Below are 12,850 nucleotides of genomic sequence, written 5' to 3'. Positions count from 1 at the left end.
AGACACTAAGCTTTTTGAATCATTGCATATCTGCAAAAGTCATTTTGATACGACTTCAAATGACATACAACTTAGCTGAGTGTAAAGGTCTTTTTCCCTTTAATCTTTTACCTTGAGCACTTATTACTGAAGTCTCAGGCCGAGCCCCCACTCCCCACGGTTTGTTGGTAACCTAGTTATTGTGTTTACTTTTCATTTTGAATGCCTATGAAATTCTTTATTCTCAAACTCTAAAAGTTTGCTAATATTTTTCAAAGTGTGGATCTTCATTTACCAGGGCTGGAAGTAGAGTGGCGCACCGGTAGCATGTAAGATGCAAAATTTAAGGTGAAGCTCCCTGTCAGGGCGGTGAAAGTGCTGAGTTCTGCACACAGGGACAGAAGAATAATTGTCACTCTTTAGTTTTTGCATGAAGAATGTCTTAAGTCCAGAGACAGACTCACGGTGGAGAAGTAAGACATGTTCTTGTCTTTTTCCAGGTGATTTCTTAGGCTCTGATTGTCTTATAGATTCTGACGTTATTAGGTTGTCTGTGAACTTAGTTTTTAAGATTGTTACGTTGACTTTTTTTTCTGGATAGTCTTTGATATTTTGATAGGACATTGTGAGAAGCATACCAGTTCCTGAGAGCCAGACACCATTTAAAGCAGAGTTTAAGATAATGTACTCAGAGTTAGAAATGATATTTTAAATCTTATAAATACTTGAATTCCCCAGTGAAGTAATCTCAGAAGGAGAAATTCAGAGGGTGATGCAATGAGCCTTGTAAGATATTAGTGTATTTTTGTATTTCCTAGAAGTCAATGGGTGAAATAATTTGTGGGATTACTTGGGAAATTCTAAGGTCCTACACAAACATAAAGGATTATTGCGTGAATTGATGATCCTAGATAACTCTTGCCCCTCCACCTTCAGGACTGCTCTGCTCTCTGACCTGGATACAGACAGATTTTCTACCCTTTCATGAGGATCCCCAAAATTACCAGCCAAGAATCCTTGACTTTTCTCGCCTCCCCTGGACTCCCAAGAAATGTCAGTCGTGTCGCTTTCTTGAAATAAGCTTTTTTGCCTTTGTCATAAAGCCTGGTGGGAATAAGCACCATCTAGTTCTCTTTCTTTGCCTGACTGTTCAGTTCTAGAAGGAGTCCACTGCCGCCATCCCTGGGAAATGCACCAGGCTTTAAGCTTGTTGTTGACGTATCTTGACGACAGTTTGGATATTCGAATTGCACATCTAGATTCGGTCAGCGTGGGAGCCAGTTCAAAAACATAAGGCTTCCTCTTCTACAGAAGCCAACTCAAACAACAACTAAAAAGAGTTTTCTTTCCAGCTTTACAAGTCACGTTTTGAGTGGGGTCCCACATGACAACAGCAGGAAAAGCAATATTGATGCGATTGGGGCTTGGCCCGGGGATGGCAGGCTGACAGCACTGGGGGCCCACGGCAGCTTCCTCTGCTCCAGACTCACGCCATCTGGGACCCACGGGAATTACCTTCAGACCGTGGCCATGAAAAGAGCATGTTTTTCCTAGAATTTTCTGCTGCCAGAGGCTTCCAAAAACAGACACGTGGTTCTGTTTGGTTGTATAGACTAAAAAATTCTACGTGTATGTGCGCCAGATTTATTTGTTCCTCAAGGTAAACTACCTCTGCAGTACAATTCAGAGACTTTCCCTGGCAGCGTGTTCTTCATTGCAGAAGAAAGCCTTTGAAAACATGCTGTGTGTTTTACCTGTTTGCCAAATTCCAGACAGAATGACTTGTACTGTAATACGCACATGTTTTGGCAGGATGTCAAAGATAGCCACCAACAACAATGCTGTTGCCTGGGTGTTCGGGGAGGTTGAAAGAATATGTACTTTAGACCTGAGTGGACCTGGATTTTCATTCTCTCCCTCCCCTCAAGACACTCATTACTGTGTCTCTTTGGACAAGTCATATTACCTCTCTGAACCTATTTCCTCATCTGCGAAATTAGGCTAATAATTCTACTTTCCACTGTTGTTATGAGATGCAAGAAATAATACATCAGATCTTGGCCTATGCTAAATGCTTCCTAAGTGTTCACTTGCTTCTGTCTTCATCATGTTCTTCCTAAGACACCTGAACTTGAATTTTTGGCTGCCCTGCATCTGTTATTTTTGACAGAGTCCTATCCGTGAACTTCACGTCCTAGCAGTGACATCTCTTTTTGATGTTTCAGGCACAGAGGAAGCGTGGGACAAAGAAGGGTCTCCTTAGTCACTGGCTTATTGAATGTGGTAAGACCACTCAACTCCTGGGCTCCCTGGTCTTTCTGCTGCCTCCAAGCACTAGGGAAACCCCCAAGGGAGGCGTCACTGGGAACGGTCTCGGCACTCTCCCTTAGCATCAGTTATTTGAGCTGCGTCTTTCAGACCTCATTGGTGTTGAAGTCAGTTCTGTTGATGCAGAGCTGCCTTGCCTAATGAGTGACACAAATCTTTTGATTTGATTGGTAGATGCACACTTCAGAACAGAGCAGGTGAGGCTGTGCAGAGCTTTCAATTGACAGATTAATGATGAATTGAAGTCCTGCACCATCCAGGGAATCTTAGAGGTGGGAATGTCTTAGAGACACAGGGGACAATAGTCTTATTTTGCTTATGAAGACACCAAGGCCCTAGAGAGCTAAAGTGATTTGCTCCAGATCACACAGCTTATTAACAGAAGAACCGAGGCTGAATCCACATTTCTATTCCTAGTTTTGAGTTTTCTCTAAGACTGTGTTGTCTTCATGGAGACACGTGGTCCATCTGTGCTGTATTTTAGAATAAACCAATAATGTTTTGTCTCCTTTTGAAATCCTAGGCAGAAATCCTAACTTTTAAAAATTATCTCCACCTCTATTGAAAGAGAAATTTACATTTTTTCCTTTCTTAGAGGAAGGGGGGGGGCCTACTTCTTTCTTCAAAATAACTGATGATTTTTTAAGTTAAATTTCTATCATTTTCCACTTTTAAAACTTTGGGATCTTCTTTGAAAACTGTGACTTTGTTCCCTTCATAAATCAGCTGTCCAGCCTCAGCAGTCCTCCCTTCAGTATCTCTCTTGCTCTCCCACCCCTGTCTTTACCACTCTCAGCCCCTAGTCCAGGTCGTCAGCTCCTCAAGCTTGGATTACACTGGAAGAGCCTCCTACAGCGTTTCACTAGCTGCACCCTTTCCTTGCTCCGTTCTAACTCGTGCACTGCCTCAGATTTCATTTATCACTGGCAGTGATCGTGCCGTCATCTGTTCAGTCTAATTTCATACAACTCTCCTAATTCAAGCAGACACACCCTTTCCTCTGTATTCAAATCAGAGTTTGGGTCTTTCAGGACCTTCACAGCTACCGGCTGGGTAACTGTCTCATGTTCTCGTGTTCTCCATCTGTCGAATTTGCTCCATCCAGGCCATCTTCTGTATATTCTTTTTCCATCCCCTTTCTCTGCTGACTTTCTTTAATCCAAAGTGACAGAAATAGCCTTGCACTAGACCTTGGGAGGACCATTCATCACCTTTCATATACTAACTGTGGGAACTCACACATGCCACTCAGACTCTCTCAATCTCAGATCCTCATCAGAAAAATGGAGGAGCATAATACCTGCCTCATCTCTCCAATGGCTGCGTAAAGATTCAATGAGAAAGCAATTGCTGCAATGTTTTGCAAACATAATGCACTCTTCAGATATCTCTCTACTCGGGTCCCCACTCTAGAGACACATCCCCTGAACACCACTGGGCTTATAGCACCGTGTGATTCACTGGCCCCGTGTGGGACAGAGGCTAGGCAGCTCCTGTTCTGATATCTTACCTAGGGCAAAGGGGAAGGAGTCACTGAGAGGACCACTGATTCCTGGGTATGGGCGCTCAACTCCTTTTCTGTTATGATCTGAATTTCATACATATGTATGCGTATATATGTTTATATCATCAAAAATAGAAGGATATATATGTGTATATATCCTCCTTTTTTTGTTGGATTTCCGGGTAGCTTGCATTTTGTCTATTATGGTTCAATATGAACATTCAGGAACATGTCCTTTGGTGAACATATATACAATTTCTATTGAGTATAGTCCTGGGAATGAAATTGCTGGGCCATAATGTATGCACATAATCAGTTTGGTAGATAGTGCCAAAACATTTTCTAAAGTCGCTATGTCAATTTACACTCAGACCAACAGAGAGGCAATTTTTCCACATCCTCGCCCACACTTGGGATTCTCTGTGGTTTTCATTCTAGCCATTCACGTGGGTGTGTCATTGTATGACAGTGTGTTTTAATTTGGATTTCCCTGATGACTAATGAAGTTCAGCACCTTTTCATGTGTTTATTGACCATTTGGATTCAGTTTTTGTATGCACTGTCTACTCAAGTCTTTCACCCATTTTCCTTTTATGCTATCTGGTTTTTTTTAGCTTATTGATTTATAGGAACTCTTTTTATATTATGGATAGGATTCTTTTATCAGATATATGTATTTTAAATATTTTCTCCCATTCTGAGGCTTGCCTTTCTACTCTCTTAATGGTATCATTTGATGAACCGAAGTTCTTATTTTGATGTAGCCCAATTCATTATTCTTTTCTTTATGCTTATTCCTTTAAGAAATTTAAGAGATCTTTGCTCCCCCTCAAAATCATTAAGATGTGCTCCTAGGTTTCCTTCCAAAAGTTTTATTATTTTGCCATCTGAAATTGATTCTTATGCATGGTAAGAGATTAAAATTTCTCATTCCTTATGAAATGTGGAATGAATTGACCAAACACCATTTACTAAAAATACAATTTTTTTAGGAAGAAGTACTTCCAGAGAGGGCCAGTAGCAATTCCAGTGAGAGGGTGGGGGAGCAGGAAGACAATATGAAGGCAGGGGAATTGAGGAAAACTGGCCCCAGTGGATACAAAGTGTGAAGCATATGATGTGGGTTCCTTTTTTACACTTTCTTAAATGTCTTATATGCACAATGAGTATGTGTTGTCGAGTGCCATTGAGGGCTACCTCTGGGTGGTGCCCCTGACCATGGAAGCGGTGGTGCAGACAGTGCTAGAGCAGTGGCCGTTTTATCCCAAGGGAGGCCTTGCCTCTAGGCCTGTCAGTGGGGTGCTGTCATGGAAGCTGGTCTGTCCTATCAGCAGTGTGACAGTAGGAAAGCTTTCTGGGTCATCTTGGTACTCCTACCATAAACTACTTACTTGATTTAGGGCTTGAGTAGAAAAAAACAAACTCTTTAGCCAGTCTATCATGGTTCCTACACCCTAGACAGCATAGACAGCTACTCAAATAACTCTAGGCCTGTGGAGACTATTCCCAGTGTGACTTATCAGATCCAAATGAAATACCCAGGACGTCAAGGTGGCACACCTTTATGAATCAGACGGAAGTGTTACCAAACAGTTTACTTCTTGGCAAAACTATACCACATGGCATGGGAGGAAATTGATGCTCCTTAAAAAGTGACCTCATCTCTTTCACACTGTAATAAACCAGTCCTTCCAAAGAACTTGGCTTTGCCAGTTCATAGCTTTCAAACCAGGCATCCTCACTGTCTGAATGTCATACATATGGGGCCTCCAATGGACAGGTGTGTAGATGTCCCAGGAACGTACCAGAAGGTCTCTGATCTCCTCTGGACTCTAGACGGAATGGAGTTCTCCTGGCAGTCAGGAATCCTGAACACCAGGCATCAGTTTCTTAAGAGCAGTTCTTGGTATGTCCCCTATAGTCATGGTCATGTCAACACTCCATTCACTGCCCAGATTGCCCAAACCCTTGGCTTGATTTGTCTGGGGAGGTGAGTAAACTGAGATTAGAGAAGTTAAATGACTACCTCATGGCCACCCAGCTGGCAGTGGGCAGAGACCGACCACAAACTTCGTTTTCTAATTTAAGACGGCTCCGCAAAATCTCATAAATTATTATACTCCCCTTTGATCTAGCAAGAGGAAAGCAAAACCACAGCCTCCTTCAGTACCTTATGCTAATGTTTAATTATCTGCAAAGATAAAAAGACTCCTTTGTCTAATTAAATTCTATTGGTGCACTTGAGGCCCTTGTCCTCTTGGTGAGTTCTTTTTTAAATAAATTATGGTAAAATAGACATAACGTAAAATTTACCAGCCTAACTATTTATAGGTGGGCAGTTCAGTAGTTTTCGGTGCGTTTACATTGTTGAGCATTCACTCTCCAGAACCCTTTTCATCTCTCAAAACTAAAACTCTTTGCCATTAAACAACTCCCCGTTCCCCTCCTCTCAGCCTCTGGCAACCACCCTTCCACTTTCTGTCTCTATGAATTTGACTCCTCTGGGTACCTCATATAAGTGGAATCGAAGAGTATTTGTCCTTCTGTGACTGGCTTATTTCACTTAGCATCATGTCCTGCAGGTGCATCCAAGCATTAGTGTGTGTCAGAATTCCTTTCCTTTTTAAGGCTGAATAATATTCCACTGTGTGCATAGACCATATTTTGCTTATCCATTCATCCATCAATAGACACTTGGGTTGCTTCTACATTTTGGCTACTGTGAATTCTCACGGCAATCTTTAGGGAGAAAGTGCAAATTGCCTTATAATAATCCTTAATTTGCTTGTGGAATCCCTTTCTGTCCTTGTCCTTTTCAGGAGAAAAAAAAAGAAGCTTCTCTAATTTTTTTTATAATTCTAGTTTCTACCCATTTCCCCATCCCTATACCTACTGTAAATATCTCCAAATTCTTTTCACGGTTTAGAGGCAAGGTTGGAATGGCCTATTAGCCTGGAAATTAAGGCCTCCCAGAACTTAGTCCTCCCATGATCCAATTAGATTTCTCAATCCCCAGCCCAAGTTGTTCCATCATCAGGCAAACCTCATGTGTCTCCTCATTGCACACACCCTTCTACTCCCATAGGCTGTCTGGTATTTCTACAAAGCTTTCCTAATACTGGGATGGCTTTTTCACTGCCCGTCCAAGGCCCAAGCCCTCAGGTAAGGAAGGACGACTCCCAAATTCTCCTAAACACATCAAAATATGGTCTTCCAAATTATATGTGCATTTTGTTTTATGTGACAGATGAGCTCTTTTTTGAACACCAGAATTCAAACTGCAACAAGAAAATGAATAAAGATATGAAAAAGGAGATTACTATTTAAAGAATCCTGTGTGAGTCCTTGTACAAAGCCATGTACTTTACAATGCAAGCTTCGTTAGGATTTATTTAGACTATCACTTCTGCTGTTTTGAAAAAAGTACCTTGCAGGCAGCTTATACTTAACTCCCCATCCCCACCCCATGTAAACCAATCAGTTTTCCTCATCCTGTAGATGACAGTAATTAATGTGTTTTTCTTCTGAAATCCTATTTTAGCTGTTTCCTCTTCAAACTCCTCCTATTTTGGAGAGCTCTTTCCCCTACTTTATTGAGATAATTTAAAATGTGGTTTCTTTTTTCAGCGACGTTAATAGTATTTCCTCTGGCCCAGCACAGTCTGCAGCTCTAATCTCTGCTGAAAGGCTGCTGGGGATCTGTGCATCCCCAGAGACGGGGGAGAAGGGAGGCTGTGATTCCAACCAGCAGCTCTCGAGTGACGTACGCTATCTCTATTCCACTGGCCAAAGTATGAGGTCGAGTAGCCGGTAGTCGAGCTTACAGGAAAGGAGGCAGGAAGGCTGATTTCTTTTTTAATCAACAAATACTCCTTCTTATCACATCAGTGGTATTTGATGTTTGCTTTTAGAGTCCAAGACTTTTTCCACATGTTTAATCAAATTTCCTTCACTGAGATATTCCAACCATTTCTGGATAGATCCCCTGGCTCGTCTTATAAAAGTGTAACCTAAGCTTCCCAAGTAGGTTGGCCTAGCCAATTTCTGAGCTCCATGAAGGGAGTTACACGGTGAGGAAGTCTGTGAATTCCTGTCACACAGTGGCACCAGCCTTGCGTGGGCGGTAATGACAATTTCTGTCTCCCTTGTGTCAACGCCAAACTCTCTGGTCTTTGCTTAATTCAGGAGTATATTTAAGGAGTGGAGAATGGGACACATTAGAAGTTCTTTTGAAAAAGGGATTGTAGATCTCTTTTTTAAAAAAGGAACAGAAATCAGATACCTAATTATCATTTCCCCTTTCCAGAAAAAAGTAAAGATAACTTGACTGAGATATCAGAGTGCAAAAATGTGAGAAAAACTGCATCATTAAACTAAGCCAGGGTCAGTGGTTTACTACTACAAATGTTGGGGAATTTGTGCCAGATATAACGTAGCTAAGAAGAGGAATGTTTATGAACCAATTGATATGATGCCTGAGACAGATGCCAAAGTACAGTCATGGCCGCATAATGACGTTTCAGTCAACAACAAACCGCATATACGACAATGGTCCCATAAATTAGTACCATACAGCCCAGTGTGTAGTAGGCTAGACCATCTAGGTTTGTGTAAGTCCACTCTACGATGTTCGCACAACAACGAAATCAGCTATCGATGCATTTCTCAGAACATATCCCCATTGTTAAGTGACATGTGACCATAATCCATTTGGGGTGGTCGGGGAATAGAAATGGAAGGGTTATGAATAGAAAGGTATGAAATAAAATTGGCCACCAATTACTAATTTCTGAAGCTGGGTGTAAGGTATATGAGATTTATGTTACAATTCTCTCTACTTTTGTGTATGTTTGGAATTTTTCGTAATATATAGTTAGCAAATAGTGTAGGTGGGACACAATTATAGGAAGTCAACAAAGGCAAACTCATCACACAAAGTACATTCTTTTATTACAAAGGAAAAATAGAAATTAATAATAAAATTATAACAAAAACAGCAAATCAGCCATTAGAATTCAAAATAAAAATAGAAGCAATCCTAGATAACACCTTGACCAAAAAGGAAATAAAACGTACAAAATGCAATTACTAAATATTTATGAAGTTATGACAAAGACAGCAGTACATGTCAAAACTTGTGAAATTTGACCAAGCCTGTACTTAAAGGGAAAATCTTGCCTCACAATGCTTTATTACTTGAAAAGAGAGATTGAAAGTAAATGAACTAAGCACTTAGTTAAATAAACTGGAAGAACGATAAAGCATAACTAGAAGATGAATAAATGGCGGGCATTAAAAAGCTAAAATGCAAATCAGTGAATGAAAAAAATGTAATCGAACCTGGAAAGCAGAAAGAAAGGCAGAAAAAAACAAAATTATGGTTGAGATTGGGGGTATAATTCCAACTACTCAACTGGGTGATTCTGAGAAAAAAATTGCACAAAATTGACCCAAGATGAGGCAGAGTATTTCAACTAAACAATAACCAGAGAAGAAACTGACAAGATAGTTGAAAATCCTGCTTCCTTTTCTACCCTCACCCCTGAAGCGCCAGTATGACTCTGTAGATGACTTCCATCAAATTTTTGAAGGAATAGAAAATTTTTTGGTACTTAAACTCCTCTAGGATATAGAAAAATACGAAACATTTCTCAACTCATTTTATTTGTGGAATAATTCATATTCTAACAATTGATTAAGCTATTGATCAAAAGAGAAACTGCAGCAACATCTCATATGAATGAAAAATCCAAAACAAAATAATGATGAATCCAATCCAGGAATGCATTAAAAGAATGACATACAATGATCAAATGAAGTTTGTTCCCGGAATAGAAGTGAATCCCATAAATTTATGTTTGATTTTTCTTATCAATGGAACAAAAGACAAAATACATTTAGTTATTCCAATAAATCCCCAAAATACATTTATTCTAACATTGATTTGAGCAAGATCTATTTCTTATAAAACTTGGAATTAGAAAAACAGTGCCTTAATATTAGAAAAAAATATATATATAAATTTCATGTAAATAGTGCGTTTAATGACAGTACACTTCAGTTGGAAGAATGAAAAGGTTTTCTCTCTCCTGATCATCCTTTTTGACTGGCCTGAGACCTGTCAGTTCTCAGTAGGAGCCCATGCCTAAACTGGGTAGCAATGTCTGCTCCATCAAGACTCCAATGGGATATTTTTTTAGCATGATACAGTGAGTCTAACATTCATCAGGAAGAGCAAAAAGACAGGAATCATCAATAATGTTTTGACCAATAAAGAGTCAGAATTTACTTTGGTGTACATGAAAATATACTGTAATGATGATCACTTATCATGAGAATTAGGCCAATGTAGAGAGGAATCAAGATATTAGACTTCTATAATGATGGCTTTTCAAATTATTAGATAAAAGATGGGTTATTTAATAAGTCTTGTTACAGGAAAATTCAGGAATTATAAAAAGAAGTATTTTGCGTACTATGGTGTGATATTAAGTTAAATATAATTGCTTTGTTTATAAGAAAACCACAGAAAGGGCTCAGAGTATTTTAATCCCATCTCATAGCAGTATAATTGCATTTATTACAATATTCTAATTTGCCTAAAGAATCGGATCAAGGTTATTTTCTTACAGCATTGTGGGCTGATAATAAAAAATAAAAATTATATGGCGCTTATTCTGTGCCAGGCACTTTTCTAAGCTACTGAGGTATATTAACTCCTTTAATCATCACAACAACCGTATGAGATCGACATTATTTCCCATTAAACACAACAGGAACCAGAGGTGCAGAATGTTACTGCGACTTCTCCGGGGTCACACATCTAGTAAGTGGGAGAGTTGGGGTTGCGACTGAGGCAGCCTGGCTCCAGAATATACAGCACACTCCCTCTCCTTGCAGTGAGCTCTCTAGGTAAGGCAGGGGGAGTCGTTCATTTTTCAGGCTCTAACATGCCTTTTTGCTTTGCTCAGGGACCTGATGCCGAGAACCCTGGACGGGCAGATCACCATGGAGAAGACACCCAGTTACTTTGTCACCCGGGAAGCACCCGCGCGCATCTCGGCCATGTCTAAGGACACCAAGCTCATCGTGGTGGTGCGGGACCCGGTGACCAGAGCCATCTCGGACTACACGCAGACTCTCTCCAAGCGGCCCGACATCCCCACCTTCGAGAGCTTGACGTTCAAAAACAGAACTACGGGCGTCATCGACACGTCGTGGAGCGCCATCCAGATCGGCATCTACGCCAAGCACCTGGAGCACTGGCTGCGCCACTTCCCCATCGGCCAGATGCTCTTCGTGAGCGGCGAGCGGCTCATCAGCGACCCGGCCGGCGAGCTGGGCCGCGTGCAGGACTTCCTGGGCCTCAAGAGGATCATCACGGACAAGCACTTCTACTTCAACAAGACCAAGGGCTTCCCCTGCCTGAAGAAGGCCGAGGGCAGCAGCAAACCCCACTGCCTGGGCAAGACCAAGGGCAGGACCCACCCCGAGATCGACCGCGAGGTGGTGCAGAGGCTGCGCGCCTTCTACCGGCCCTTCAACCTCAAGTTCTACCAGATGACCGGGCACGACTTTGGCTGGGACGGATAACAATATAATTTAAAAAGAAAAAAAAAAATATGAAAATATAATATATTTTTTTACCAGTCGGTAGAGAAAAGACAGTTTAATATTTGTGCTGAAAATATCGGTTTCAGTATTTTTTTCAAAGTATGTTAAGAGATTGTCCTCACCTCTGCCCCCATCTTCATGTATAACCCACACCAAACATTTCGATAAACAAAAAATGAAAACTTCACTCATCTAAATACTTCCAATTTTCAGTTTTTATTTTATGTTTTATATATGCAATCATAAAGTGTGAGCATCAGTGGCCATTAAAACTTTTTTAAAACTCCTGAGGGTAAATCTTTTTCTTTTTTTTTTTAACAAGGCCCAGATAAAATTGCTATCTGTCCTTATGTTTTCCTCCTTTTAACTTTTTTCCCGTGCCATTTTTTTTAAATCATTACCCAATTAATAATGCTACACGTTTGCACCCACCTCGCAGTTATCAGTGTGCTTTCAAATAAAACATCTTTTTTTAATCCTTATACGACTATGTGGTGTGAGAACTGGTATATAGAGATTATTATCCCCGTTTCACAGATAAGGAAAGTGCGTCAGGGAGCTCTGATGACTTACTTTAAGGCCAGATGATGGACCCTGGACAGACCCCCAGCTTCTACTTGTTCCTTGTTTCATGACACTTTCTCCAGGGAGAATGGTGAATGAGACATCTGTACTTTTAGGAGTGGCTGGCTAGTTTGGGGATGATCTGAGATGGGACAGAGAAGGTTTCCTACTGCTTTCTAAGTTCCAGGCCAGCCTTCTGGACTCAGTCGCATTACACGGTTGTGCTCAAGAAAACCACTCAGACCTGCACACATCTTCTAAGAGCCAGTCTTAGCCTTTAAAGTACCCTGAGACAGGAAATCAGCTTGACTGAAGTTGAGAGAAATTATTGGATTCTTGTGTGGAGAACACGATGGACCCTCACACTAGGAACAGGGCCAGGGGTGGTAGGAGCATAATTTCCCTCCTATTTGTTGTTTTGACTGTCTATTTTTTTTGGTGAGGAAGAGCTAGCATCTGTTGCCAATTGTCCTCTTTTTGCTTGAGAAGGATTGTCTCTGAGCTTACATCTGTGCCAGTGTTCCTCTATTTGGTATGTGAGATCCCGCCACAGCATGGCTTGATGAGCAGTGTGTAGGTCTGCACCCAGGACCCAAACCTGGAAACCCCAGGCCGCCAAAGTGGAGCATGTGAACTTAACCACTACGCCACTAGATCGGCCCCTTTTTCTCTTTTTTAACAAACAAAATCTGCTTCTCTTTGTAGCATCTCGTTTCTAACCTTGGAGCTAGTACTAAGAAAAAAATCAATAAACATATTTACAATGGCCTAATTTTTCACAGGTGGAGGACTGTCACTTTCCGCTTTATATTTTCTCCATTTCCTATTCATACCAATTATAACCCAATATTCATTAAAATT

The 12,850-nt window shown here is 40.9% G+C and overlaps 1 protein-coding gene across 1 annotated transcript in view; it reads left to right on the top strand.

Moving 5' to 3' along the window:
- Nucleotides 1–11,712, top strand: part of HS3ST3A1 (heparan sulfate-glucosamine 3-sulfotransferase 3A1) — an 89,707-nt gene extending 77,995 nt beyond the window's left edge. Inside the window, exon 2 of the mRNA XM_001918178.6 lies at nt 10,783–11,712. Within this exon, the coding sequence (XP_001918213.5) occupies nt 10,783–11,404 (622 nt within the window). The 3' untranslated portion in view covers nt 11,405–11,712. The remainder of the gene's footprint in view (nt 1–10,782) is intronic.
- Nucleotides 11,713–12,850: the final 1,138 nt, after the last annotated feature.

This window comes from Equus caballus, chromosome 11, assembly GCF_041296265.1.
Source record: "Equus caballus isolate H_3958 breed thoroughbred chromosome 11, TB-T2T, whole genome shotgun sequence".
In the NCBI taxonomy this organism is placed as follows: domain Eukaryota; kingdom Metazoa; phylum Chordata; class Mammalia; order Perissodactyla; family Equidae; genus Equus; species Equus caballus.
Note: the sequence above shows the minus strand (reverse complement) of the source record. Positions and strands in the feature narration are given on the sequence as shown.